The sequence below is a fragment of the Ciconia boyciana genome, chromosome 5, assembly GCF_034638445.1.
Source record: "Ciconia boyciana chromosome 5, ASM3463844v1, whole genome shotgun sequence".
NCBI lineage: Eukaryota > Metazoa > Chordata > Aves > Ciconiiformes > Ciconiidae > Ciconia > Ciconia boyciana.
Window position 1 is genome coordinate 61086188 of NC_132938.1, and position 24543 is coordinate 61110730.

Below are 24543 nucleotides of genomic sequence, written 5' to 3' on the forward strand. Positions count from 1 at the left end.
TGAGTCCTGTTGTATATTGGACAGAGGTGTTTTCCTCAGACCTGCTAGGGATTTAAGTGTGAATAAATGAGTTGGTGATTGTTGCCAGGAGAATTCCTGAGGGGCTCTTGTAGGGCATGTGTGGTATGAAATTCTGTATTGAAAATACAATTTTGTACATGGATAAAAACTTGAAAGTTACTGTTCTTTCAGGGCTGAGGCCACACTTCATCGTATTGCAGAACTCAATCCGTATGTCCATGTAGCAGCATCAACTGTGCCACTAGATGAAACCACAGATCTGTCTTTTCTAAAGCAGTACCAGGTATGTCACTCTTAAAGCAGTTGTTATGTGGTATTTTGCTTAGAGCAAACAACTTGGATTTATTTTTTATATAAGTAAATAAAATGAAAACAAACTTTAAAGTACATTCTGAGATGATGTAAAGAAAGAAGTAGGTCTTGTATTTGGACTAATGAAATGGTCGTGCTTGGTTTTTTTCAAGGCTGAAACAGTGGTTTTGTGTTCCTAGCACTTTCTTCTGACATTTATTATGGAATTTACTATGACAATAAATAGCTAAGTGAGAGATTGCCATACAATTTTTTTGTTGTTGTTCGAAGGTGAAACTGTGACTTCTTTTTGCAGCTACATAGCACAGATGTTCTACATATCTTTTGTGTGCTGTATTCCAGGCAGTAGAAACTCAGGCTATATAATTAGAAAGATCATTTGTGTATGTATGTATCTAATGAAACGTAAGCTCCTCTGTGGTGGAATGAGGATGTTTTCAGTTGTTCAGTCAGCTGTCTCCTGCCTGTGTGCATGGCTCAGTCTGAGTTGGGAACTTTTACTCTGTGCCTATCGGTTGTACCCAAGCTCACCAAGTTTCTGAATGTCCCAGCTATAATAAGCTATGTATAACTGAACTGGGTGCAGTGCATATGCTTTTTTGTAATCCAGTACTATCCTAAACTTTAAAAGTGTGCTTGCAGAAATTGTATGTCTGCAATTCGATGAGCACCAGTGCTTGAAGCTTGTGCAGACTTCTTGGTGTGCACTGATGAGTATCATTTGTGTTTGTTTTGCTAACTTTTAATCTTAAAATTCAAGATCTACATTTTTTTTTCTGAGATTATCCATAACTGTTTTTGTAAGGATTCTAATTAGGTTTTGAGTTTCACAGCTGCAGTAAAAAAAAAAAAAGGAGTGAGAATTTGCTGTTCTTGCTCTTGCTCATCTTGTTTTCAGAACTCGTGGAGCAGTAACCTATCTGTTCCAATGTGTAATGAGAAAACTGACTCAAGGCTGCTTTCTCTTATGCGTGCGGGAAAGGAATCAGGACACCTGAGTAACTTACTGTTAGTACTACTTTTTCCATAGCCTGTAGATGCTGATTGCTTTCAGTGTCTTAGAGTTATTTCTGTTCTTGTTCACAGTGTGTCATATTGACTGAAGTAAGTCTGTTGCTGCAGAAGAAGATTAATGACTTCTGTCATGCTCAGCAGCCTCCTATTAAGGTAATAGAAAAAATTAAACACATGAATAATCCGTACAGTGTGCATTCTGGACCTCCAACATGTTCTATCCAGAAATGGCAAAAGCTGGTTATGAGGTATATAGTTCTATGCAGATAGCGTGTTGATGGAGCAGTATGAGTTTTGGGAGCATGATACTGCTACTCTGTACGTGTGTCTGGTGTTATCTGGTTACCAGCCCAGATAACCATAGCTTGCTTCTTAAAAAAAAAAAAAAAAAGTTCTTCTAAAGAAATAGTTTTCACTGTTAACTCATAATTGTTCTGAAAGAACATGCTGAGGCTGAATGTAACAGTAGTAGAAATGGCAGTATTTCACTGCATATTGATGTGATTCCTGTTTTTGTGTAGGGATTCTGAAATGCTCATGCAGATTCGAAGTCTATTATGAATGCTGTGCTATATAGTCAGTGGTCTTGGGTGCACATGACAGGTTTCCACCGTAGAAGTTAAACCCGCTAGTCTAGGACAAGGTTGAATGTGAGAGATCATTCCTTTGGCTTGTGCCATTTTAGGGTTACTCATGATTTTTACTTTCTCTTGCAGTTCATCAGTGCAGATGTATATGGAATATGTTCACGTTTGTTTTGTGACTTGGGTGATGAATTTGAAGTGCTGGATACCACAGGAGAGGAGCCAAAGGAAATCTTCATTTCAAATATAACACAAGTAAGGGACAGAAGTCATTGTGCTGCTTTAATTTTTTTTTATAATGACTCGTTATTTGGTATGTGACCAAGCAGAATGTTTCACTTCAGCAGCCTGCTAAGCGATTGAAAATTGGCAGTATAGCAGAGGCAAACAAAGTTACTTCGTTCTTGTGTCCCTATCAAAAATCGTCAGTGATAACGTGTTAACATTGTAGAGCATACTGATGCCTCCTGGTCATTACTTACAATGTAACATCACAATATTGAGTCTTTTTTTTTTTTTTTTTTTTGTGAGAGAGAGAGAGAGAGAGAGAAAGGAATGAGGGAGTGTAGAGAGAAGAGGACATAGCCTTGGTGTGGGAATAGGTTGTCTTCTAAGGAAGCCCTGAAATAGGCATGAAAATAGCCCTTTTTAATGAGAAACTGCAGCACGTATAGAGGAGGACTACTGGAATGATCAAGGGGATTCAGAGCCTGTTTTGAAAATAAATTTAAGGGCTTGTTTTAACCTACCAAAGCAAAGGTGATGAGAAGAGGATATTATTGCTGATACTTCCAGTGCAGAATGGTAGAGAGGATGTCCATTTGATCTTGTATTATTGTTTTATAAATAGAAACGACTTTAGAATTACAGAATCATAGAATTGTTAGGTTGGAAAAGACCTTTAAGATCATCAAGTCCAACCGTTAACCTAGCACTGCCAAGTCCACCACTAAACCATGTCCCTACCTCTACACATCAGCACCACATCTACAGGTCTTTTAAATACCTCCAGGGATGGTGACTCAACCACTTCCCTGGGCAGTCTGTTCCAATGCTTGAGAATCCTTTCGGTAAAGAAATTTTTCCTAATATCCAATCTAAACCTCCCCTGGCGCAACTTGAGGCTCCTTCTCTCAACTTTGGAAGTCCAGACTATAACCTCACTCATCCAGTAGCAAGTCTTTTGTCATATCTCCAGTCTAGATGTAATAATAACCAAGCTAGAAGGGGTTGTATAGCAAGTTGGTTTTGATCTGATTAATTCAGCTCATGATATGATGATTTGGGTAGCCTGTTCTTTGGTATCTTTAAAAGGGAATGGATGACTTGATTGTTCTCATTAATTACATAAAGAGTACACAGTTATGTTTCATGGCTTGTGCTGATAGCCTGCCAAGTCAAGGAACAAATATATATCTGTATATATATCCTGTGATTCATAATCTGATACTTGAGTTTAGTTGTATCTTGCTTCCACTCTCTGAAGTGTAAAACTGACCAGAATTACAACTCAATACCAAAACCATCATCAAGTGGCTGTTCTTGTCCTGTGGACAGGGTCGAGGTGGCATTCTGTCCCTAAATCAGAGAACAATTTTCTCTGGTCAACTCATTTGCCATTCTTCATGCCACAGAGAATGTAGTCCACCGTAATTAAGTTTTATGCTACTTAACTGAAGTCTTTCTAATATTGGGAGCTCAGGAAGGGATGGCAGGAGACCTTACAGGCCAGGTTTGCTTGCAAATCCACTATGTTACAGCCTGAGCTGCACCACAAGGTCTTGATGAGCTGTCCTCAGACTGCAGAGGGGTCTTTGTGTGCATGGGAGGTTGGCATGACATCCTGTAACAGAACAAGATGTTGTCCGAGATTCCTGCAATTGTAAGCTTGTTTGTGATCCGATTGAGGCAGTGACTTTCCTGTATTTAAGGATGTCCAGCTATGTAAGCTTCCTAACTTTCAAGAATGAGTTTGGGGTGTCCTTTTTAAGGAGATCAGATAGAAAGGAAGTATGGAGTAATAAGGACCATTCACAAGACTTTATTTCTTAATAAGTCTTAATAAGGAAAGTCTTAATAAAGAAATTTCTTTGTACATACAGTCTATTTTTGGCTTGGAAAAAGGAGATAAATTTGCTACTACTTCAGAACAGAACAATGAATTTGACTGCTGAGAACTAACAAATGCAGTTTGCTAACATGCTGAGAACTGTAAAAGGTAAAAATGAGAGTCTGTGTTATGAAAACACTGTTAAACTGAAAATAACAGGACTGAAAATGTTATCATAGGTAACTCCCTTGTTATGGCAGAACTGAGGTGCTGAAAGTATTACAGGCTGCAGTTTCTATAGACGAAAAGTTATGTGTCTATGATAAAGCGTGACTCCTTTACACAAGACACTTTCCTCCTTGCTAACTTTGTCATTTTTGCTTTCAGTCAAATCCTGGTATTGTCACTTGCCTTGAAAATCATCCACACAGGCTTGAAACAGGACAGTTCTTAACCTTTCGGGAAGTTAATGGAATGTCATGCTTAAATGGATCCACACACCAAATAACAGGTAAACTGTTGCTAACTCATTTGCAAGGTATTTATTTTTTGGTTTGTGTTAGTTACTGTAGCCAGAGGAGTGCTGAGTTGTGCAGACCTCCAGTGAGCTTGCACAAAAAAATTGCTTTCCGGTGCAAAGGTCTCCTAGTGTTGTCTTGACTCCATTTCCATTTGGTAAAGTCTTTCCAAACTCATCTTGCTGCTTAAGGAGCAGTGGAAACTCTCAGTTAGTGGAAACTAGTTGGCAGTCTCTGAGGTTACTGTCACTAGTTTGGTGAAACTGTTTTGTTGTTTGGAGGGTCCTGTAATGCCTGTGCTTCTGTCACGGTTTTGGACTAAATTAATACCACTTCGTGTGTCACTGTTTGCCTTGCAGTTTTTTGAGTGACAATTTAAGTGTACAGGGATGCATTGACATCACTGTTTCTAAGGATGCTTTTGAAGTGATTCTCATGATTTATGTTTACCCTGCTTTGGACTGCATCATGCATATCTCAAGGCATGCTACTTGGTTCCTTTTGGATGCTGGGGAATTGCCCAGTTCCCAGATCTGAATGCCCGTTGTCTGGAGCAGAAGAGGGAGCAGGTGGGTGGGGGTCGTTTGTTTGTTTTTAACTACTTTGTGGTCTCAGGCAAAAACACAGTACCCTTGAAACGTGGTTGAATCTGTTTTCTCGGGACCCTTTTGTTTTGCTAGTGCTGATGCTGTGTTCAGTTCCTTCCTCTTAATTACGGCCCAGCTTTTGGGTTCAGTTTTCCATGAATTAACAATTTTTGTGTCTTCTTGCTTTATCTGAATGACGGTCCAGGTGGTATGAGAGGAAAGATGTGACTTAAATGCTCCAGCTGCCCTTTTTGATTGCCTGTTGTTCTAGCCACAGAGCTAAAATCCTGCTCTGAGCAGTATACCGGACACTGTTGCGCACAGTCTAAATAAAACTGAGAGTGATTTCATTTTTGTTACTGAGCTGTGGTCATCAGAATTCTTGTTAAGTCTGTTGCCACTTCAAAAGGCTTATTTCATAACAGATCATGTGAAACTAATACTTTAGCCCAGAAACTGGCAGAAAGGGACAGTCCTGTTAGTTAGGAGGATCAGCTGTGTTTATGCTCTCAAAGCAAGGTTGCACACTACAAAATTACAGCATAAAAAGCATTGGCAAAATCCCACTTTATTGTATACAGAATTGTAGTATCCAAAGACACTTTTAATTATCAGTTGCTGTTTATTCTCTTTTCAGTGGTGTCACCTTATTCCTTCAGCATTGGTGATACGTCAGATATGGAGCCTTACTTACATGGAGGCATAGCTGTCCAAGTGAAGACGCCCAAGATGTTTTACTTTGTAAGTGTGTGCTTGATATAACCAGGTTCTTGAGTGTTAATGGTCTGAGCACTGGAAGCAGAGTTCAGCAGATATGTGATTAGGTTATCCATGATTTGGGTTTACACTAATTTTATTGGGTAAGAATAATGATACTGATTTACTAAACTGCAGAGAATAGGAAATACTTCAAAGTTACCTGCCAGTGTAGAGAAAAAAAAATTTATAGGCAGCCTATCCCTGTACTGCTGGGGACTCTATGAAGGTCTATGAATATGTGGTTTCTTGGCGGCCTTCTGAGAAGAGACAGTTGGATGAGTTTGTATAAGAGGGGTTGCAAGCTACATGGTGCTGTGTGCCTTTTTGGGCTTGCAGAAAGTAGATCCTGACTGCCCTCAAACATTCCTGTGAAAAGCTGGGAGCGAGGACCCACTGCTTCTGATATGAGAATGCACAACTCAGTATGTTGTCTCTGTGAAGCAGTAGCTTCTTGTTCTTCCTGAGTGGGGAATTTCTACAAGCAAAGAGCCAGTTGCCTATAAAATCTCTGGTAGCTGACCTCAGAGCAGTTTAAGAGATGGGTCTTGCCCCTAGGACGTGAAACATCTCTGACCATTTTTGATTGACAAAGCTTGCAGTAGATTATTTTATGCATCTTTTGTGGCGTTGGACTCTATGATCTTAAAGGTCTTTTCCAACCTAAACGATTCTATGATTCTATGATTAATAATGGAGAGAGTAATAACAATGCTAGTAAGAAAGGATATGTTTGATTCTTAGCCTCTCCAGGAAGAGTATTGTCTTGCAGGTAGCAGCGACTGTTTTGTCCTTAAGTGGATGTGTTGTTATCATGAATTCTATTTTTCCAGGAACGGTTGGAGAAGCAGATAACAAATCCATTATGCCTTGTTGCAGATTTTAGCAAGCCTGAGGTAATTAGCATGTGGGGATTTGGGCGTAAGTGCTTTAATGTTAAAACTACATGGAATGTAATCTGCAGTTTTATGTGTAGAACCATATCATTTCCTAACTCTATTCTGTAGTAGTTAAATATGAGTTTAAAGTGTGAAGTAAGAGTGAGGTATCAGTTTGTGTGGTCACACAGAATATACATTATGGTTTAGATCACCATAGAGGCTTGTTATCCATATTTAGAGGATAACCATATTTAGAGGATAATTTAGAGGATAACACCGTAGAGGCTTGTTATCCATCCAAGTATATTGTAAATGCATAGCTCAGCCACCTCTGCCGTTTAAAATCTCAGGTTTTGGTAAGTCTTTAATTCATGTGAGTATAAATTTTGCAAGTGACACAATGATTTTTCCTGTGTTTAATGTTGTTTGGTTGATAAAAATCACACTGGCATCAAAGCTGGGATAATCACAAAAAGGTGATCATAAGGTGGTTGGAAACTGGAGTTAACAGTGTAAGAATATTTTTTTTTTTTTTTCTCTGAAAAGGTAAGTATTCAGAGGTATTTTTAAAATCTGAGAGGAAGCTAGCAGTATTTGCCTCTAACACAATTTTAGTTAAGTATTATGGACATGCAAGGCATGTAAGTCTCAGGCTCATTAAAATCTTAAACTAAAAAATGTTCATCTAATGATTTTTTGTTTGTTTGATAATGTAAGGTCTGACTTGCCTGTTCAGATTTTCTACTTTTGATGCTTAATGCTGGGCTTTGGTATTGATGTTTGGCAAAATGCAGGGCATTCTAATACCTAGTTTAAAAAAGATTACCGCATTTTCCAATTTCAGCACTAAATTCTTTTGGGGACTCTTTCATTGGACTTAGTTGAAATGGGTGCTGAATGTGCCTGAAGTGTATTGCATTACAACTGAATAATACTTTATAATCCCAGTTTGTAAAAACATTAGTGTAAGGTATTTCAAATTCACTTTTTAATGCTATTTTAAAACTTTTTTGGAGCAGTATGGTTAAGAGACAAGTTAAATGGTAACAGAACAGTTCAAATAGTTGCTTTTGTTTCCTTGAGTTTGTAACTGATCAACAGCTATTATTGTCTTAACAGGCACCTTTGCAGATCCATGTTGCCATGCTTGCCTTGAACCACTTCCAGGAGAACTTTGGACGTGGACCGAACATTGGGTAACGCTGCAGTCTTGTGTTTGCTAAGCCTTGAATCAGACAGATCTCTCCTTTTATTGTAGTTACTGGTTTGATGTGCAGCAGGGTACCTTGTCTGTCTGGTACTTAATAGACATAGAAATAAAAAGTTGAAATCTAGATGAAAAATGTTATCTAATGCATGTCTGGGTTTGTAACAAGGCTTTCCCATTATAGCAATGACACTTTCTGGGCCCAGGTGGACAGAAAATGCTTCTGGAGGAAGTCCTTCTCTATTCCAGTTCTTTCACGTTGTGGGTTTAATCTGGAAAAGTTGTTTCAGTGATTCCTGAATTATCCTGTAGCTTATGGATTAAAAAAAAAAAAGTCTGAAGGATTTGTTTTTCATTTTCAGTATTTTTTTTCAGCTGTAGTTCTTGATGTGCATAATTTTGAGTTAAACAAGATGAAACTACTTACAAAGTATAAATCTTAAGACTGGACTTGCACATGGGCTTCTCCATGAGACTCCTATTCTTGAGCTAACCGTAACATTTAGAAGGTATCTTTAATGCTCACTGTTAAAGCCAATATAAATTTCCAAACGTTTCCTACTGTATCCAGTGCTTTTTCTCCATCGATTGTGTTTCTAGAAGGACTCTGGAATGTTTAAGTGATCATTATTGTTTCTACCCTGGTGTCTAGATGCCTTCAAGATGCTGAGGAAATGCTGAAAATAGCCATGTCTATAAGTGAAACACTGGAAAACAAAGTGAGTAAGGAATTACCGTCATTATGAGTAATTTTTGATGCACTCATTTACTTGCCTAAAGGTCATGCTTTAGTTGTTGGTCCTTGTTCTGGACTTTGTATTAATCTTTAGATGGATCAGCTGGCTTTCTGAAGGCCATGCGAGGAAACAGTGGTGTTTCAGGACGGGTTCAACCAAATGTTCACCTGACATGAAGGCTGAATCCTGTGGCTATGTGAATCCAGTTTTTAGATAAATGCATATTACAAAGTACAGGGTATAGAGTGGATCGGTCTTGGCTGGAAACCTTTTTGCTAGTCAGAGTGAAATAATTTGTCTTTCACTGAAAAACGATAATCTATGAAGCTGTCAAGCACTGACTTGCTCGATTGAAGGGATAAATCTGTTGTTATTATGTCTTATTTTTCAGCCTCAGGTGAATAGAAATGTAGTGAAATGGCTGTCTAGGACTGCTCAGGGATTTCTAGCTCCTCTGGCTGCAGCAGTGGGTGGTGTTGCTAGCCAGGAAGTCTTGAAAGCAGTAACAGGAAAATTTTCTCCGTTGCAGCAGTGGGTAAGGCTGTCTTTGTTTTTGGATCTTTATTTTGACAATGATGTTACGAATGTATGGTTGTGTGTAAATGCTGTATGATCAAAATAGCCTGAACAACTTGTATAACGGGGGGGGGGAAGACTTGGGATTGAATTTAGGAAAAAATATAATGTTTTTGTGTGTACAATAAAAGTGCAGCCAGTTTTAGTTAAAATTTTTGTATTTGGGGTTCAGACATCACATTCTTTATTGCCACAAGCAAGGAGAGCATTGGCCTGTCACTACATGGCTGTAAAGGTGTGATATAGTCCAGATGCCAGCTTAAGCTACTGTACATAAGAGCAGTGCTTTCAGACTCTCACGAGAAGTGTCAGAATAAAGTTAGATTTTAAAACTTTGCAGTCTAATTTGGAGGGGTAACATGCCTGTCAGAAGTCAAAAGCTTGTGGCTCACGTTTCAGTGAGCCGCTTTTCCCTCTGCGTCCAGGTGCTTTTTCCTGTCCACTAAAATTGTGAAGTGGACTGTAGGGAACTGCTGTATAGTCTTCCACTGACAGTAAAAACTTGGTGCTTCTAAATTTCTAGACTGTGGTACATAGAAAATATTTACTTTGTTTTTTAAATGAAAATAACATGAATGTTTTTCACAGGTGTTTGTTGTTTTTTTTTTTTTACAGCTCTATATAGATATGTTAGACATTGTAACACCTCTAGAAAAGATGGGCTCTGAAGAATTTCTCCCACGGTAAATATAACTACAATCTGCTATTTTATGTACTGTTCACATCTGAGTCTCAAGCAGGCACAGAAGATGTCTTTTAAAGTTAGTTCAGTGCTATTTGCTGGAGGGACAAGTTGAGAATGTGTGTCCTATTTGAGCATGGCAGGAATAGGAATTATAGGGGACTCAGTCTGATTTTCTTAGTTCATGTCAAAGTGCAGTTTGGCATCAATGATACTACCATGATAAATAGCAACTTACTAGTCTTCTGTTTTTGTCTCCTATGCCTGCATAGGGGAGATAGGTATGACGCCTTGAGGGCTTGTATTGGAGACTCTCTGTGCCAGAAGCTGCATGATTTGAATGTTTTCTTGGTGAGTATGACTGACACTGTTACGTTTTTTTGCCAATGCTTTGTCAATACAGCTAACGTCCACTGTCTTCAAAATAATGAGAGCAGCCCTGATGATGTGTGCTACTGCAGAATAAATGGTCAAAAATTGTAATGGGACTTGTCTATTATACTTGTCTTCATGGTTTTCACTTATGTTTCTGACTCTAAAAATGTCATTTTCTTTAGGTTGGCTGTGGAGCGATAGGCTGTGAAATGCTAAAAAACTTTGCACTTCTTGGTGTCGGTACTGGGCAAGACAAAGGATTGGTAAGTCAGCTGTTAACCTCACTTTGCATATTAAAAAGTAATGTGACAAGGAATAATTATGTAATTAGACTACTTAAAAATATTAAAAGTCTAGGCCTTATTTCAAGTTGATTTCTGCGCAGAGGGTAAAATGGCCTCAGCATAGAGTGGAAGTGGTGTGCAATTAGAAGCAGAACATACTTGGAGCAGTCTTGCTGTATTTGGATTTTAAAACAAAATTTAATCAGTCAGTATAGGCAGAGCTGTTAGCTACAGTGTATGCCAACAGGAGTGCTTTGTTTTGACAAGTTTCTGTAGAGATTTCATCAAGATTATTGCTCAGTGCTGCACTTAAATTGTAACTTCAGCTGTTGCTTTTGCCCCTTCTGATTTAGGTTACAATTACAGATCCAGACTTGATAGAGAAGTCCAACCTGAACAGGCAGTTTCTTTTTCGACCTCATCACATACAGGTAGGCTTTCTTGTTCAGTAAACTTTCTGGACTATTGTTCTATTTCCCTGTTCTGTGTCCCCACCGAGAGCTGAACTTTTGTGAGTGTATGTACTTCTGTCCAGAAAAGACTTAAAGGCTGTAATGCAATCCGGTGTCTTTTAAAACAATACCTAGAACTATGGTGGCCTCCCACTTATCACTAGTATCAGTTGAGTAAAATTGGCTGGTCTGATCTTAATTTGTACTGGTGTCTTTGACTACTGAAATCTCTCTAAATTGAGAATTGGATGAGGAATGCTGTGTTGCATAAGAAGCTGCCATGGGTTAATATGCCAGAAATGCTTTACTATACTATTTAAATTCAGGGAGAATAAAACAAAACAACAAAAAATAGACACCACTGGCAGAAGTGTTCTCAGTTGAAGAGCTACTGCTAATGGAACTTGACCAAAGTTGCTATTTTCTGACTTAATTCAGTCTTCATTAAGCTGGCAAATAACTTGGCAAAAAAATGTACATTCAGTAAATGCGTGATACAGACTCTGTTAATTCCTTAGAAGCAGAGAGAATATCCCTGTACTTGCAAACACAGCACAAAATAAAAAAGGTGGCTCCGATCTTGACAGCAATGGGGAAAAGGGATTCCCCTGCCCAAAACCCAGCAGCTGAATTTTCTGCCTCCTGTTTATGTCTAGCAAATCTGGGAATGGATTACATTTTGGATGGATAGATAAATGGAAGGTGAACTCTGCAAGCTTTCAGAAGCCACACTGTCTTGGGTTCCACTGTTCTAAGTGCTGATCCCTAGATAACTGAATGTAGTATGGCTAGAAGTGTCAGGTAGGTTAAGAACTCTATTTCAGTTTAGCTTCTGAAATTGGTTTTGTGTGGAATGCCTTGCAGTAATGTGATTATTCACAGGTTTTTGATGTCTGTGCTGCATAGACATAGTCACAATAACTCTGACAGTCATGAACTGCTCCTTTCTTATGGCATTTTGAGAGCATGAGAGGCAGCACGTGGTATCAGTTTCAGTTACTCAATACACTTCTGCTGCGCCATTTAAGCACTTTCACCTTGTGGCCTCTGATGCACTACTTTAATCTAGTTTTATTTTTAGTTTTATTTAATAAGGTATTTATTAGTGAGGGAGGTATACAACTGAAGAATTTCCTTTATTGTATGTTTTGCATACTAACATTTCTGTCAGTGGGTTGTTGTCTGATCAGCAAATGAAGTCTATGCTTCTGTGTCCCAGATGTTCTTTATCCAAATATTGTTGAGATATATATATATATATATATATATGTATTTATACTTTCAGAAACCTAAAAGCTATACTGCAGCAGAAGCAACTCTGAACATCAATCCTTACTTAAAGATTGATTCATATATTAATAAAGTTTGTCCAGCCACTGAGAACACTTACAGCGATGAATTCTATACGAAGCAAGATGTGATTGTGACCGCTTTGGACAATGTTGAGGCAAGGAGATACATTGATAGGTAGGTTGTGGAAAGGAAGCAAGGATTGCTTTTCACGTTCTTATGTGAACTCTGCTTTTCTATTCTTCCTGATCTGCACCTGCTTATAAGATCTGATAACAAATTGCTCAGATGTATCTTGCTCCTTTATAGGGATGCTGGCTTTGGGGGAGGAAGGGTTTTATACTCGTGGTGGAAACCAACTCTGCTGTTGTGTGGCAGCTACTGTTCACATGACAGAGGGCCTTGGAGTGAGTTCTTGGAAATGAATAGCTGTCAAGGTCTGATGAGGGGGAGAATACTGTGGCAGTCTTAAGGTTGCATTATTTATGCATAATAATATGTATTTAAATTTATAAGTAGGAACATTTACATCTAAAAAGAATTACTAATGCTCCGAATCCAGGTAGGCTCAGGTTTATGGTATCCTGATCTAACTTGAAATAGCTGCTCTTATTTAATCTCTTCCTTTCCTGAGTTTGGTGTAAGCTTTCCACTTTTCTGAAAATGCCTAGAGTCAATTCTGGTTACACTCTGGTAATGTCTGCAAGGCAAGAGTGTAGTGATTATGCTGTATTCTGATATCTGTGTCTTTCCATGTCAGTCGTTGTGTAGCAAACCTGCGTCCTCTTATAGACTCTGGAACTATGGGAACAAAAGGACACACAGAAGTTATTGTGCCCCATCTGACAGAGTCCTATAATAGTCACGTAAGTGTTTTAAGACCATTGCTTACCTTCTGTAGCTAGTCCCATAATGCCCTCTGATTCTTTAATCGTTTATGTATCTGTCTAGAGTAACTGGCCTATTTGAGTTGCTGAAGATCAGTACTATTAGGAAATAATTAATTCCTTGGCTTCCGAAGAAAAGCTCAGAGGTAATAAAATTTGAGCAGACTGGAGATACCATGTCTGCTACCTAGCTGATGATTACACCTAGGCCAATAATTAAAAGCAACTACTATATGAATCAGGAAACACAAGCTATGGAAAGAGTCCTAATTCTGAAGCATTTCCAAGGGAATGACTTTTTTTCCCTTGAAAACTCCCTTCTAAATAAGAACCTAGTCCCACAATGGCATTGCAAACTGGTTTTGTACTTGTGGGTTTCTTTCTTAGAACTGCTTTCTGCCTGCTCATTCTGTTCTTGGTGAATATCACCTCCACAGGCAGGTAGGAGAAACACAAGCCTCTGTAGCAGGAATTAGTCTGCCAGTTTCTACAAGCATACATAACAGTTCTGTTTGAATGGGGAAGGGAGAAATGAACCTTCAAACTCTTGCAGTATCCCTCTGTTTAAATTCTTGTGAAACTGCCTTTACAAGTTAGAGATTCAGTGGTTGAGAACACCATGAAATGGTGCCACGTGAACACAGAGACAGGATTTTGAGGATCCTAACGGTCTTGCTAGGGTCCACAAAGAAAAAAGTCTTTCTGGCCTTCAGTGAAAGGGCGTATTTCATGTTGAGAGTGTATGTGAATGTGAACTGCACATCTTGGAAAAGCTGGCTGGCAATTTCTTCTGTTGTTCGTGTTTCAGAGTTCAGTTTTGCTTTCCAGTTTTGAGTTTAGACCATTCTTCATAAACAGAAAGTGATATGTTAGTGTTCATAAAATAAATTTTGTTCTAAGCATAAATAAGCCACCTTGTATTTTATAACAGTGGAGTTTTAAACTTATATAGTCTAGAAATTTTGTTCTATTACTAGCAATAAACTTTAATAAGCCTGCATTTACACGTTACTCTCCTTAATTACAGCGGGACCCACCAGAAGAAGAAATACCTTTTTGCACCTTGAAGTCTTTCCCAGCTGCCATTGAGCATACGATACAGTGGGCAAGAGATAAGGTAAGGGAATAAGCTTACTGGTGTTCAGCGTAACTTAGTGTGTATTTGGAAAAGTTGGGGATCTGATATACTTCTTGCAAAATGCCATATTTGTTCTTTTTATTTTCTAGTTTGAAAGTTCATTTTCTCACAAGCCTTCATTGTTTAACAAATTTTGGCAAACCTATCCATCTGCAGAAGAAGTTTTACAGGTAGGGGAATGTTGCCAGGGTAAAATACAGGGTTTAAACTAATGCTTTATGGATTTTGTTTCTGTTTAAGTTCAGTGAGATTTGGAATATTTTCTGACTTTATTCAGAAAACCTGAAGACTTATTTGGCCAAGTCATTAGCTAATCTTTCATGGGAACAGTATTTCTGGTGTGTCTTGTAATTAAGAGCCAAAGTCTTCTGCATGCGCTGCTTCTCTAGCTCATGTGTGCTCTGTACATGATGTAGAAATATCAGAAATACTGAGGCACTGCTAGCGAGCATATAGTAGATGTCACACTGATGTGCAACCAGCTGGGAATAATGAAGGGAAGGCTTAGTTTCAAGTGAATTCAACTATGTAATAAATTAGACTCAGTTGCTTAATATCTTTTCTTGTGAGTCTATAATGGCCTACAGGTCCATAGGGCTGGGTGGCAATAAATCAAGTAGACAACAGCACCTAGGGAAAAACCCAGTGGAGAGGATCCCATAAAGGATAATATTTCACAAAGTGACCCTCTGTTTCCCTTTGCCTATAACTTGCTAAAAACATATTTACTGTTTGAGTGGATTGGGAGGAATCTTGTCTGTTTTAACATTTTAGTATTTCTTTCTCTATCTAGAGAATAAAATCAGGGGAGAGCTTAGAAGGCTGTTTTCATGTTATTAAAACACTCAGTAGAAGACCCCGAAGTTGGACTCAATGTGTGGAACTAGCAAGAGTAAAATTTGAGAAGTATTTTAGCCATAAGGTAGGTAAGACCTGGAATTGAGGTGGTGCTAGACTGATGAGGATTTTAGAAAACTTGGTAGCCCTAATACCTAGGTGTCCAAGTCTTTGCACTCACTTCCATCTCTTCATAAATAATGAATGGTACTTGAAACTTAAAAATGCTGCATCCCTTCCTCTTTCTACTGTAGTGCTTTTAAGTCTGGTTTATTAACTCACTCCTAGTGGCTCCGTTCAGTAGTCTCCATGCAGTTTTCTTGGCATTTTTCTGGCTGACTAGGTATTGTGTTTTTCCAGAGCAGCAGGATTATCAGATGTCTTTTACTAAAGGACAGTGGCTTTTTGTTTCCCCCACTAAACGTTTGTTACTGAGCTCATCTTCATATCCCTGATTTTCTCAAAGTTGTCACAGAAGGGTTGGCTGAAATGAGAGCCAGTCATTCTGAGAACGTGGTCTACAGCGTTGCTTAAAGTGTGTGTGTGTGTAATTTTGCAGGAAAGATGTGATGATGATGATTTGTATTAATAAACATACCATATCTGTGCACATGGAAGCCCTGGTGGTAGTTGTCACATTGAGAAAACATGCAGTGTTCCCAATCGTGAATCGGTATGCAAGAATGCTAAAGTGACAACAGGGTGTGGGGAACACTTTGCTTGTTGGATTAAGTGTCTTGCTTGGACTTTGGACAGATGAGGTGACATTGTCATCTTTGTCCTGTGAATGAATGGGCATGTCACTCTGTCTAGTAGTACTTGTGTCTTTAAGCTCTCCATCTTGACACAGGCATCTTTAGATTTTCTTAACTCTTTAAATTACTTCAGCTATCTATTGGAGTGTCTTAAAAGCTGTATCAAGATTTTACATCATTACTGAAAAGAAGGCTTGATTTAGTGTGGTCATGTCAATCTGTATATGACAAATTTCTAAGCTATTCTGGCTTTTCCTTTAGGCTCTTCAGCTCCTTCATTCATTTCCCCTTGATACACGATTAAAAGACGGAAGTAAGTACAAATGCCCCTTTTGTGCCTGTTGTGAATTCATGGCGTACGTCATGTGTTGCTGTTCCTGATTCCTTAGGATTTCATCTTAAGTCTGTCTTCTTACCAGGTTTATTTTGGCAATCACCAAAGAGGCCACCTTTCCCAGTGACGTTTGAATTTAATGATCCTTTGTAAGTATGGTGCTGCCACTGATGCATTTTATAGCATCCTATAAAATTCACCCTACAGCAGAAAGTGCAAGGCAGTGGCTTTATAGCACTAGAAGTTGGACTGGTACTTGAAAGGTACTAGTGCATAGTCTTATGCTGTAGCAGATTCGGTGAGCTGTCACATACTTTCACTGCAGGTAATTTAACTTTCACTGACATGGGATTGGAGGGTGCTGTGGGAAGTTTTGACAACGTGTAATGTGAAATGGCATAGAACAACCCATTTCATTTATTGTGTGACTACAGAATTATTGAGTTGTTGCTGTTGTAGCCCCCTGCCCCCATTGGCCCACATCATGAAATGCAAGATGTGCCAAGTTAAATTGACTACCTAAAATGACCTAGGGGAGGACCCCTTTTCTTCTTCATCACAGTTTGGGTCTGATCTAGATGGCTTGGGTATTACAGATAATTTAAAAAATTGATGTGGTTGAAGAATTGAAAAGCCTTTATGTGCTGCATATCTACACCTGCTTTGAGAAACTGTCTGGATCGCCATTTTTAGTTTGTGTGAAAACTGAGATCATGGCAAATATCAAAGTATTTCTGAGGTGAAGTTTTTATTATCATACTGATGTCATGTGAGTGTTTGTATTTGTTTTCTTGACTGCAGAGGTTAAGGAAATATGTTTTTTATTAAATAACTCTTCTCTCATCAAAGTTGCCTTAGTTTTGGGGAGGACTTCTGAGTCCCTCAAAATCTGGCATCTGTTTTGTACTGTGTGCACTTGAAGGGTGGAAAATCTGTTTCTCTCTGTGTGTTTTCAAGACTTCTTTGAATATGATTGCAAACCTTTGGGCAACTGAAGTAAGAAACCAGCCAAACAAAAATAGTTATCTTCCTCTTTTCTTCAGGCACTATGGTTTCATTGTGAGCGCAGCAAAACTGTTCGCAACGGTGTACTGTGTTCCTTTCACAGAAAAGGTAATCCATACTGTAACAGTGTTCCCATCGCATAACTTGGATGTACATGTTCAGTTTTGGCCCAACGTCCAGTTGCCAGTTCTTTCCAAGAACTGATTAAAGTGATTCTTGAAGTAATCTATCCTTCAGCACTGGCTGTTCAGCAACTGCTTACATTTAGTCGTCTTTATTTAAATCCCTAACCTGGAAAAGAAATTAGTAGTGTATTGGGTATTTTCACATAAGCACTGAACTTGGGAATTCTTATTTTGATGCACCTATTTCCTGTGTAATATAATAACTGAACTGAAAGAAGATCTCTTTAAGGCATTTTTAAATTAAGTGTCTTAGCTATGGTCTCGGAGTTTTATTTTTTACTACTCAGAGCCTCTGTGTTGCTTATCCTTTGTTTTTCTTGTTAGCTTTTTTCTTTTCTAATGGGATCTTCCTGTAAGTCACGTTTACACTTCAGTTCTATTCAGTTTTCAAGTGCTACACACTTCACACCACTGATTCACTGTGACAACTGAAACATCACTTGGTGTTTCAATGATGATGTTTCACTGAAACATCCTTGAATATTTGTGGGGATTTTTGGTTTTGGTATTCTTTGAAATGGTGCTGGATATACAGTCTTTTTGTGGGGGCCTTTTTGAGTTGATGTGAATTTAAATTGTTTTTCTTCAAAACCATAACAGGATTTGACAGAGGAAACTATTTTGAAGATTATTTCAGCTGTGAAGGTACCAGAGTTCAGACCTTCAAACAAAGTAAGTGTGATATTTATTTTAAAGAAAAAAAAAAATCCACAAGCAGTGTCCCACATCTCCAACTACTTCTTCCATTGATGCTGATGAGAAATGAACACAAATTAAAATGTGTTTTGGGGAAACAAGTGTGGCATACAAGGCTGCTTTAACTTGATATAGCTAAGGTATCTATGTACCAGATGCTAAATGCAAGATGTGGGGGGTTTTTTGCCTTTTGCAAATGATATGTTGTAGCATCGTTTTCCATGCACAAGTGTGATTGTAAGCCTGCAAGCTTTTTTTAAGTTTATATGAGTCTATACTATTTTAATAAAAGTAGTAAAATTTTACTTGTAAGCAACTTTAAAGCAATTTAAGACTAGTGTCAATTTGTTATTTCTTTCCAGGTAATATAAAGGAAGTGTCATTACTTTTATGTTTATTTTTGAAGTGTTAACTTCAAAACAGCTGAAGCGTTATTGTGCAGTGGCTAGCATTTGTCATCATTTAAAATTAGCAAATATTCCAGAGTGTTTTCATATTTTCTTGCCCAGTGTTAACACTTGTCTCATGAATGCTTGCCTTGTGAGACAAAACTGATATTTTGACTTGGGATGACAGAATGGCTGAGGTTGGAAGGGACCTCTGGAGATTGCCTAGTCCAATCCCCTTGCTCAAGCAGGGGCAGCTAGAGCAGGTCATCAAGGACTGTGTCCCATTGGGTTTTGAATATCTCTAAGGATGGAGACTCCACAGCCTCTCTCTGCTACCTGTGCCAGTGTTCAGCCATCCTCACAGTTTTGTTTGGGTTTTTTGTTTGTTTTTTCTTTAAAGTATTTTCTTATGTTCCTTATGGAATTTTATGTGCTTCAATTTGTGCCCATACCGCCTTGTCTTGTCACTGGGCACCGGTGAAAAGAGTCTGGCTCTGCCTTCTGTACATTCTCCCCATCAGATATTTATACACATTGGTAAGATCCCACTGAGCCTTTTCTTCTCCAGGCTGAACTGTCCTAGCTCTCTCAACTTCTCCTTGTATGAGAGGTGCTCCAGTCCTTTAAATGATCTTTGTAGTCCTTGGCTGGGCTTGCTCCAGTAAGTCTATGTCTCTCTTGAACTGGGGAGGAAAGACTGCAGGGAAGACAGGAAATCTACTACACTTCACACTTGTGCTGTACAAAGTTAATGTATTTTATTACTCAAGCACTGCACACACTTGCAGGTTGTACAGACTGATGAAACTGCAAGAAAACCAGATCATATTCCGGTCAGCAGTGAGGATGAAAGAAATGCTATTTTCCAGCTGGAGAAGTCTATAATATCCAATGAAGCTCTGGAAAGTGAGTAGTGCAAAGTAGTTTCATGGCTTAGTAGCATCTTGCAATTGCACTGCCAGTAGCATGACATTCAGGTCTTTGGATAAAGCAGTTCTGTAATTCTGCAAGAAGCAGATAGCTGATATCTAAAGCTTTCTGAAGTGCCATGCAGATAACTGTCTTTATTGCTTGACATATCCTATGCTTCTCTGTTTCTGAGATTCCTGCAAGTTTTAGGGTTCTCTTATACCTGCATGTAAGTACAACCTTGATGACAGCAAGCAGGCAGCACGGAGTTGAACTCTAAGGAGGGAGAGGGTGCTGGCTAGATCCCAGATGAACTGAAAGTGATTCTGATATGAGAAGGTTGAGAGTTACTACTTACAGGAATCAATCTGAAATTATCCTAAATTGTGAAGGCTGTTAGAGTCATCTTCAGCATCTTACAGATGTGTTAAAATGAGGATGTTCGAATCCCATTTTTGTGCCTGGCCACATGAACAGGTCATTGGGCAACAGCTACATGCATGCATTTTTAGCCTGTGAACACAGGAGAGAAAGATTAGCTTAGCTCTGTCCCATCCCATGGAGTGTCAACCCTAACATCTCTCTCCCATGCTACTGAGTCCATAGTGAAATGGTTACAGATAAACAAAGCTTATAGAGGGAATTCTCACATGATGGAGCTATAGTGAGGTGGGGTGTATAAGAAGCATCCATAGGACTGCCCAAAATCTATTCCTGGTGTTGCAAGGAAAATAAAATTATGGACCTCTGCTGATATTTCTTTCATTACTCACTTTTAACAACTGGTATTGATAGGGGCACTTCTGCTTCTAGCATGGGAAAGCAAGTCATAAATAAGGCAACAAGCTCCAGAATGTGAAATTTTTAATTTATTAAGGTTCTAGTTCCCTATAACTTATGTTTAGAACATCTTCAGTTTTATAATAATAATGTTTGCTCTTTTTTTTTTTTGTGAGCAGATGACTTGCAAATGAAGCCCATCTCCTTTGAAAAAGATGACGATAGTAATGGGCATATAGATTTCATAACTGCAGCATCAAACTTGCGAGCCAAGATGTACAACATCGAACCAGCAGATCGGTTCAAAACAAAGCGCATTGCTGGAAAGATTATTCCTGCAATTGCCACAGCTACTGCTGCAGTATCAGGGCTGGTGAGTATGCTTTTTAAAATGCTTAAAATGCATATTTCTTTCTCCTACTGTTCCTTGCCTAAAACCACTGTTGTCTGGATGTTGATTAACACTACCCTGACAGAGCCTCGTTAAAGAAATGTGTTCATTTCAAACTTAATAATTTTTTTTTTCTCATGTACCAATACAAAAGGTTACTCTTGGTTCTAGATATGGTAAGCCCTTGGTCTTTTATTTCTGATTTGCTGACCAGAAAGAGGAGTTGGAGATCAGCATTTTGGCTTGTTTTCTGCAATTAATACTAACTTCCATCAGAGTACCACTGCCAAGAGTGGAAAGGATCGGTTCTGTAATAGTTCACATCCATGCACCTCAACAGAACTGCATGCTTTGTGGAGGTGTCTTGAATTAATCAATTTTGGAAGAGTCCTACATTAGGAACACTTTTGAACGTTTTAAATATTTCCACTAGCAGCAACAGAATTGATTTCTGTGACACATTGGGTTGCATCTCCAGATGTGATTTACTCTGCTGATTGGACAAAGGCTCATCTCATTAACAACTTACTCTGTAGTTGCTGGCCTCTTAACTAAACTAGTGTTGATAACACAGTACCTAAAACCTGTGTTTGGTCGCATAGAAGTATGGGATTCTTATTTACTGCAGGTTGCACTGGAACTCATCAAAGTTGTGGGTGGCTACCCAGCTGATGCATACAAGAACTGTTTTCTGAACCTAGCCATTCCCATAATGGTCTTTACAGAAACCGCCGAAGTAAGAAGAACGGAAATCAGGTAGGAAGGACAATGGCAGAAGGGTGGTATTTGGAAACCTGGTAATTGTTGCTTGGAACTTGCTGAGCCGTTACAACAAGTGCGAAGTTTGTACAATTATTAAATCCAGATAACCAGATTAAGGCCTTATGGGCTTGCATAGCAGAACTATGATGGAACCACAGTTCATGGTCATACTCCAGTTAAGCGTTATAGGTTTCAAGGTTATTTTTTTGTTGTTCTTTAAACTTGGAAGATCATGAATCACTTAGTGCTTGCTATCAAACTCTGTTATCCATTTACTCTGTACTGCTAATGGTGTAAGTGATATTCTTACACCGGTGGGTGTAAGGGTGTCCCATAATGCATTGCTCAAGAACTTCCTGTTTGGAAAATGCAGCACATACTCTCTGTCCTAATTTTAAAAATAGTGGTTTTAAGGGCTTAGTTTTGTTTCTAGTGGAAGCTGTTGCTAGTGAGGCTTTAAAAATCTAGATGAGTTAGATGTGTGGTATGGTTTTTAATAAACATCCTGTCTGCGCAGACTGGACACACTTCTGCATCTTAGTCAATACAAGAGCTATTTTTCAATAGGTCTGAAAACTCACTAAGTTCATTGCCAGATACCATGTTTAGTCAGTTCTTACTGTGTCTTGTGCTTAGCCAGGTCAAAGGGCTGGAGAAATGGCACCAGAAAGGGAAGACATTTTTGCTCCAGATAAAACAGCAAGTTGCTGGAAGAGATAGCAGTTCTTCAATACATGTTTAAAGGAGGTGCCTGAGTTCATGTTCTAAAGTAACAAACAACCTTTCTCATTTTAAAACAGAAATGGGATATCATTTACAATCTGGGACAGGTGGACAATTTATGGGACAGAGGATTTTACTCTGTTGGATTTCATAAATGCTGTCAGAGTAAGTTATCATCTATTGTACTGGGTTAATACAAGACGAGAGGAAAGGATTTTCTTGTTTTGGGTTGTTGGTTTGGGTTTTTGTTTGTTTGGTTTGGTTTTGGTGTTGTTTTTTCTTTTATGAAGTTGTTCAAACCAGAGTAATTCTGGGAAGAATTAATGTTAACGAGAATGGCTCTAAGTAAATGCATCCAAGGCTATTTTTAAATTCTTTGTTAATTTGATTGGCTCAAATGTATCTTAATAAAACTTCTGTCAGCATCCATGCATTACCAAGTTTTCTAGTTGGGATCCTATGGTTTTGAATAATTAGTTGTAGTGTTAGCAGTAGTAGTATCTGCTGGCTTGTGCAGCTGTCCTAGTCCTTTAATAAGTTTTTATTTGTGAATTCCAGGAGAAATATGGAATTGAACCAACTATGGTTGTACAGGGAGTCAAAATGCTATATGTTCCTGTGATGCCAGGTCATATGAAAAGATTAAAGCTGACGTAAGTATAACTGGAAAATGGATCGAGGGATGCGAGTGCACGTACAAATTACGTTCACTGGTTGTACCGTAAGGACATGTGTCTGACAGCAATGTTTTCTCTCGAAGTGGTTGCTAGTCATTAATATTTGGGAAAGAAAAAAAGTAATTTCTTCCTTTTGGAAAAAAAAAAAGAAAAAAGAGAAAGTAAATTAACTTCTGTGGTGAGGACAGGTGACTTGCAAAATACAACTCTAACTGATGAATGCCAGAATGAGAAACCCGAAGAAGTCTGACAGTAACTTTTTTTTTTAAAAGAATGTACCTTGGTTCAAGCAGAACAAGACTAATTGAACCTTTTTAAACTGGCTTAAAACTAATGGTGATATTTAGTAACTTAGCTCTGAAAGAATGAGAAAGCTTATTCAGAGTTAATGTATTGCTTGCAGATTGAGATTTCTGGAAGTCTGTTCAGTTTATAGTAATTCCTTGAGATTCCAGCTCACTTTAGCCCTTTTTAAAATGAAGACATTCACAAGGCTTTGCAGTCCCACTCACTGACAGAAAATTGGGGTATAACAAACTGGAAGTTTGTGAGGGCGTGAGGGCAGGACATTAGTTTTTGACCGATAGGCCTTTGCAAAGTAACAGCCAGATCTCACCCAGGTTTAGTTCTACCTTATATGTTGATTGAACTTCTTTAGCTCAAAATTTGTTACTCACAGCTCCTGTGAAGTATATGCTGGTCAGTGCTCACAGGCTTTGCTAGAGCAAGTAGATGCATTGATCAGCACTGTTTTGAAGGTCTGCCAGCAGGTAAGGTCAGGCAAAGTAGTATATATTATGGGCAAGCTACTTCAAACTTCCAGGGAGAGAAGAGCCTCTAGGTTGGTACTGCCTTTAGAGTACCTGGCATACTAAGATGTGAATTTACAGCCTATCTCAAAATAAGTTGTTTATATTCCTTCCCCTACAGCTGTATAAATCATTTTGAATGAGTGGGGTGTGTAATGAAGTCAAAGGCGTGGTGTGAAGCTGCCTTCTTGTAAAGAAAATAATTTTGAGACATCCAAAGATATGTAATGAAAGTGAAGTTGATTGACCTTCTACTTCAGTATTTTACTGTGCAACTTCCAAGCAACAGCTGTAGCTTTTGAGACTGCAGAGAGCAAAGGGGGGAAGTTGCACTAAGACATGACACGCTTACCTAGTTTAAACTCACATTATGGTCACAAAGGAAGAAGTCCCAGATTCTGGCTGTTTTTCCCCCCTCATTGCTATTTGCCTTCGAAATTCAAGGATTTAACAAGTCAACTCCAATAGGATTACTTTCCATCAGAACTGTGTATCTAGTGTCTGCACTGGAGTGGTTCTCCCTAATAAGGTATTAATACCAGCCATTATTGGTAGACTGAGAACTCACTCCTCCTCATTGACCAAAATCCTGCACAGAAAGCTAACTGTGCCTCAGTAGGATGCCAAAGAGAAATTATGTTGGTGATGAATTCCATCTGAAATTGGCCATTTTCTCTTCTCTTTTGTATTGAGCACTTGTTAGTGAACAATGTAATAGCTCACTAATGGGCTAAGTCTGTCAAGAAAATGGAATACCATTTGCTATACCTCAGGTGGAGGAACAGCTTTTGTGTCAAAATTTAAAAAGCAGCTTATTCTCCATTTTAATCTGTTTTCTAGAATGTTGGGTTTCATTGCTGGCAGTGAAATTCATCTTAGTCTGGCGCTGAATTCCTACTGCAAATCCTCCTTCTGGTATGTTAACAAACTGTTCTTCATT

The 24543-nt window shown here is 38.6% G+C and overlaps 1 protein-coding gene across 2 annotated transcripts in view; it reads left to right on the plus strand.

Annotated features, from left to right (window-relative positions):
* The window catches only part of UBA6 (ubiquitin like modifier activating enzyme 6), a 33812-nt gene that overhangs the window by 6744 nt on the left and 2525 nt on the right, over window positions 1–24543 (plus strand). For both annotated transcript variants that reach the window (XM_072862382.1, XM_072862383.1), the window contains 27 exons: window positions 193–304; window positions 1420–1500; window positions 2064–2186; window positions 4369–4492; window positions 5724–5827; window positions 6676–6738; window positions 7843–7919; window positions 8583–8649; window positions 9059–9202; window positions 9859–9926; window positions 10198–10276; window positions 10483–10563; window positions 10938–11015; window positions 12322–12503; window positions 13087–13192; window positions 14241–14330; window positions 14441–14521; window positions 15145–15273; window positions 16205–16256; window positions 16363–16426; window positions 17321–17390; window positions 18068–18139; window positions 19341–19458; window positions 20421–20614; window positions 21261–21388; window positions 22195–22282; window positions 22676–22770. In XM_072862382.1, the coding sequence (XP_072718483.1) occupies window positions 193–304; window positions 1420–1500; window positions 2064–2186; window positions 4369–4492; window positions 5724–5827; window positions 6676–6738; window positions 7843–7919; window positions 8583–8649; window positions 9059–9202; window positions 9859–9926; window positions 10198–10276; window positions 10483–10563; window positions 10938–11015; window positions 12322–12503; window positions 13087–13192; window positions 14241–14330; window positions 14441–14521; window positions 15145–15273; window positions 16205–16256; window positions 16363–16426; window positions 17321–17390; window positions 18068–18139; window positions 19341–19458; window positions 20421–20614; window positions 21261–21388; window positions 22195–22282; window positions 22676–22770 (2670 nt within the window). The remainder of the gene's footprint in view (window positions 1–192; window positions 305–1419; window positions 1501–2063; window positions 2187–4368; window positions 4493–5723; window positions 5828–6675; window positions 6739–7842; window positions 7920–8582; window positions 8650–9058; window positions 9203–9858; window positions 9927–10197; window positions 10277–10482; window positions 10564–10937; window positions 11016–12321; window positions 12504–13086; window positions 13193–14240; window positions 14331–14440; window positions 14522–15144; window positions 15274–16204; window positions 16257–16362; window positions 16427–17320; window positions 17391–18067; window positions 18140–19340; window positions 19459–20420; window positions 20615–21260; window positions 21389–22194; window positions 22283–22675; window positions 22771–24543) is intronic.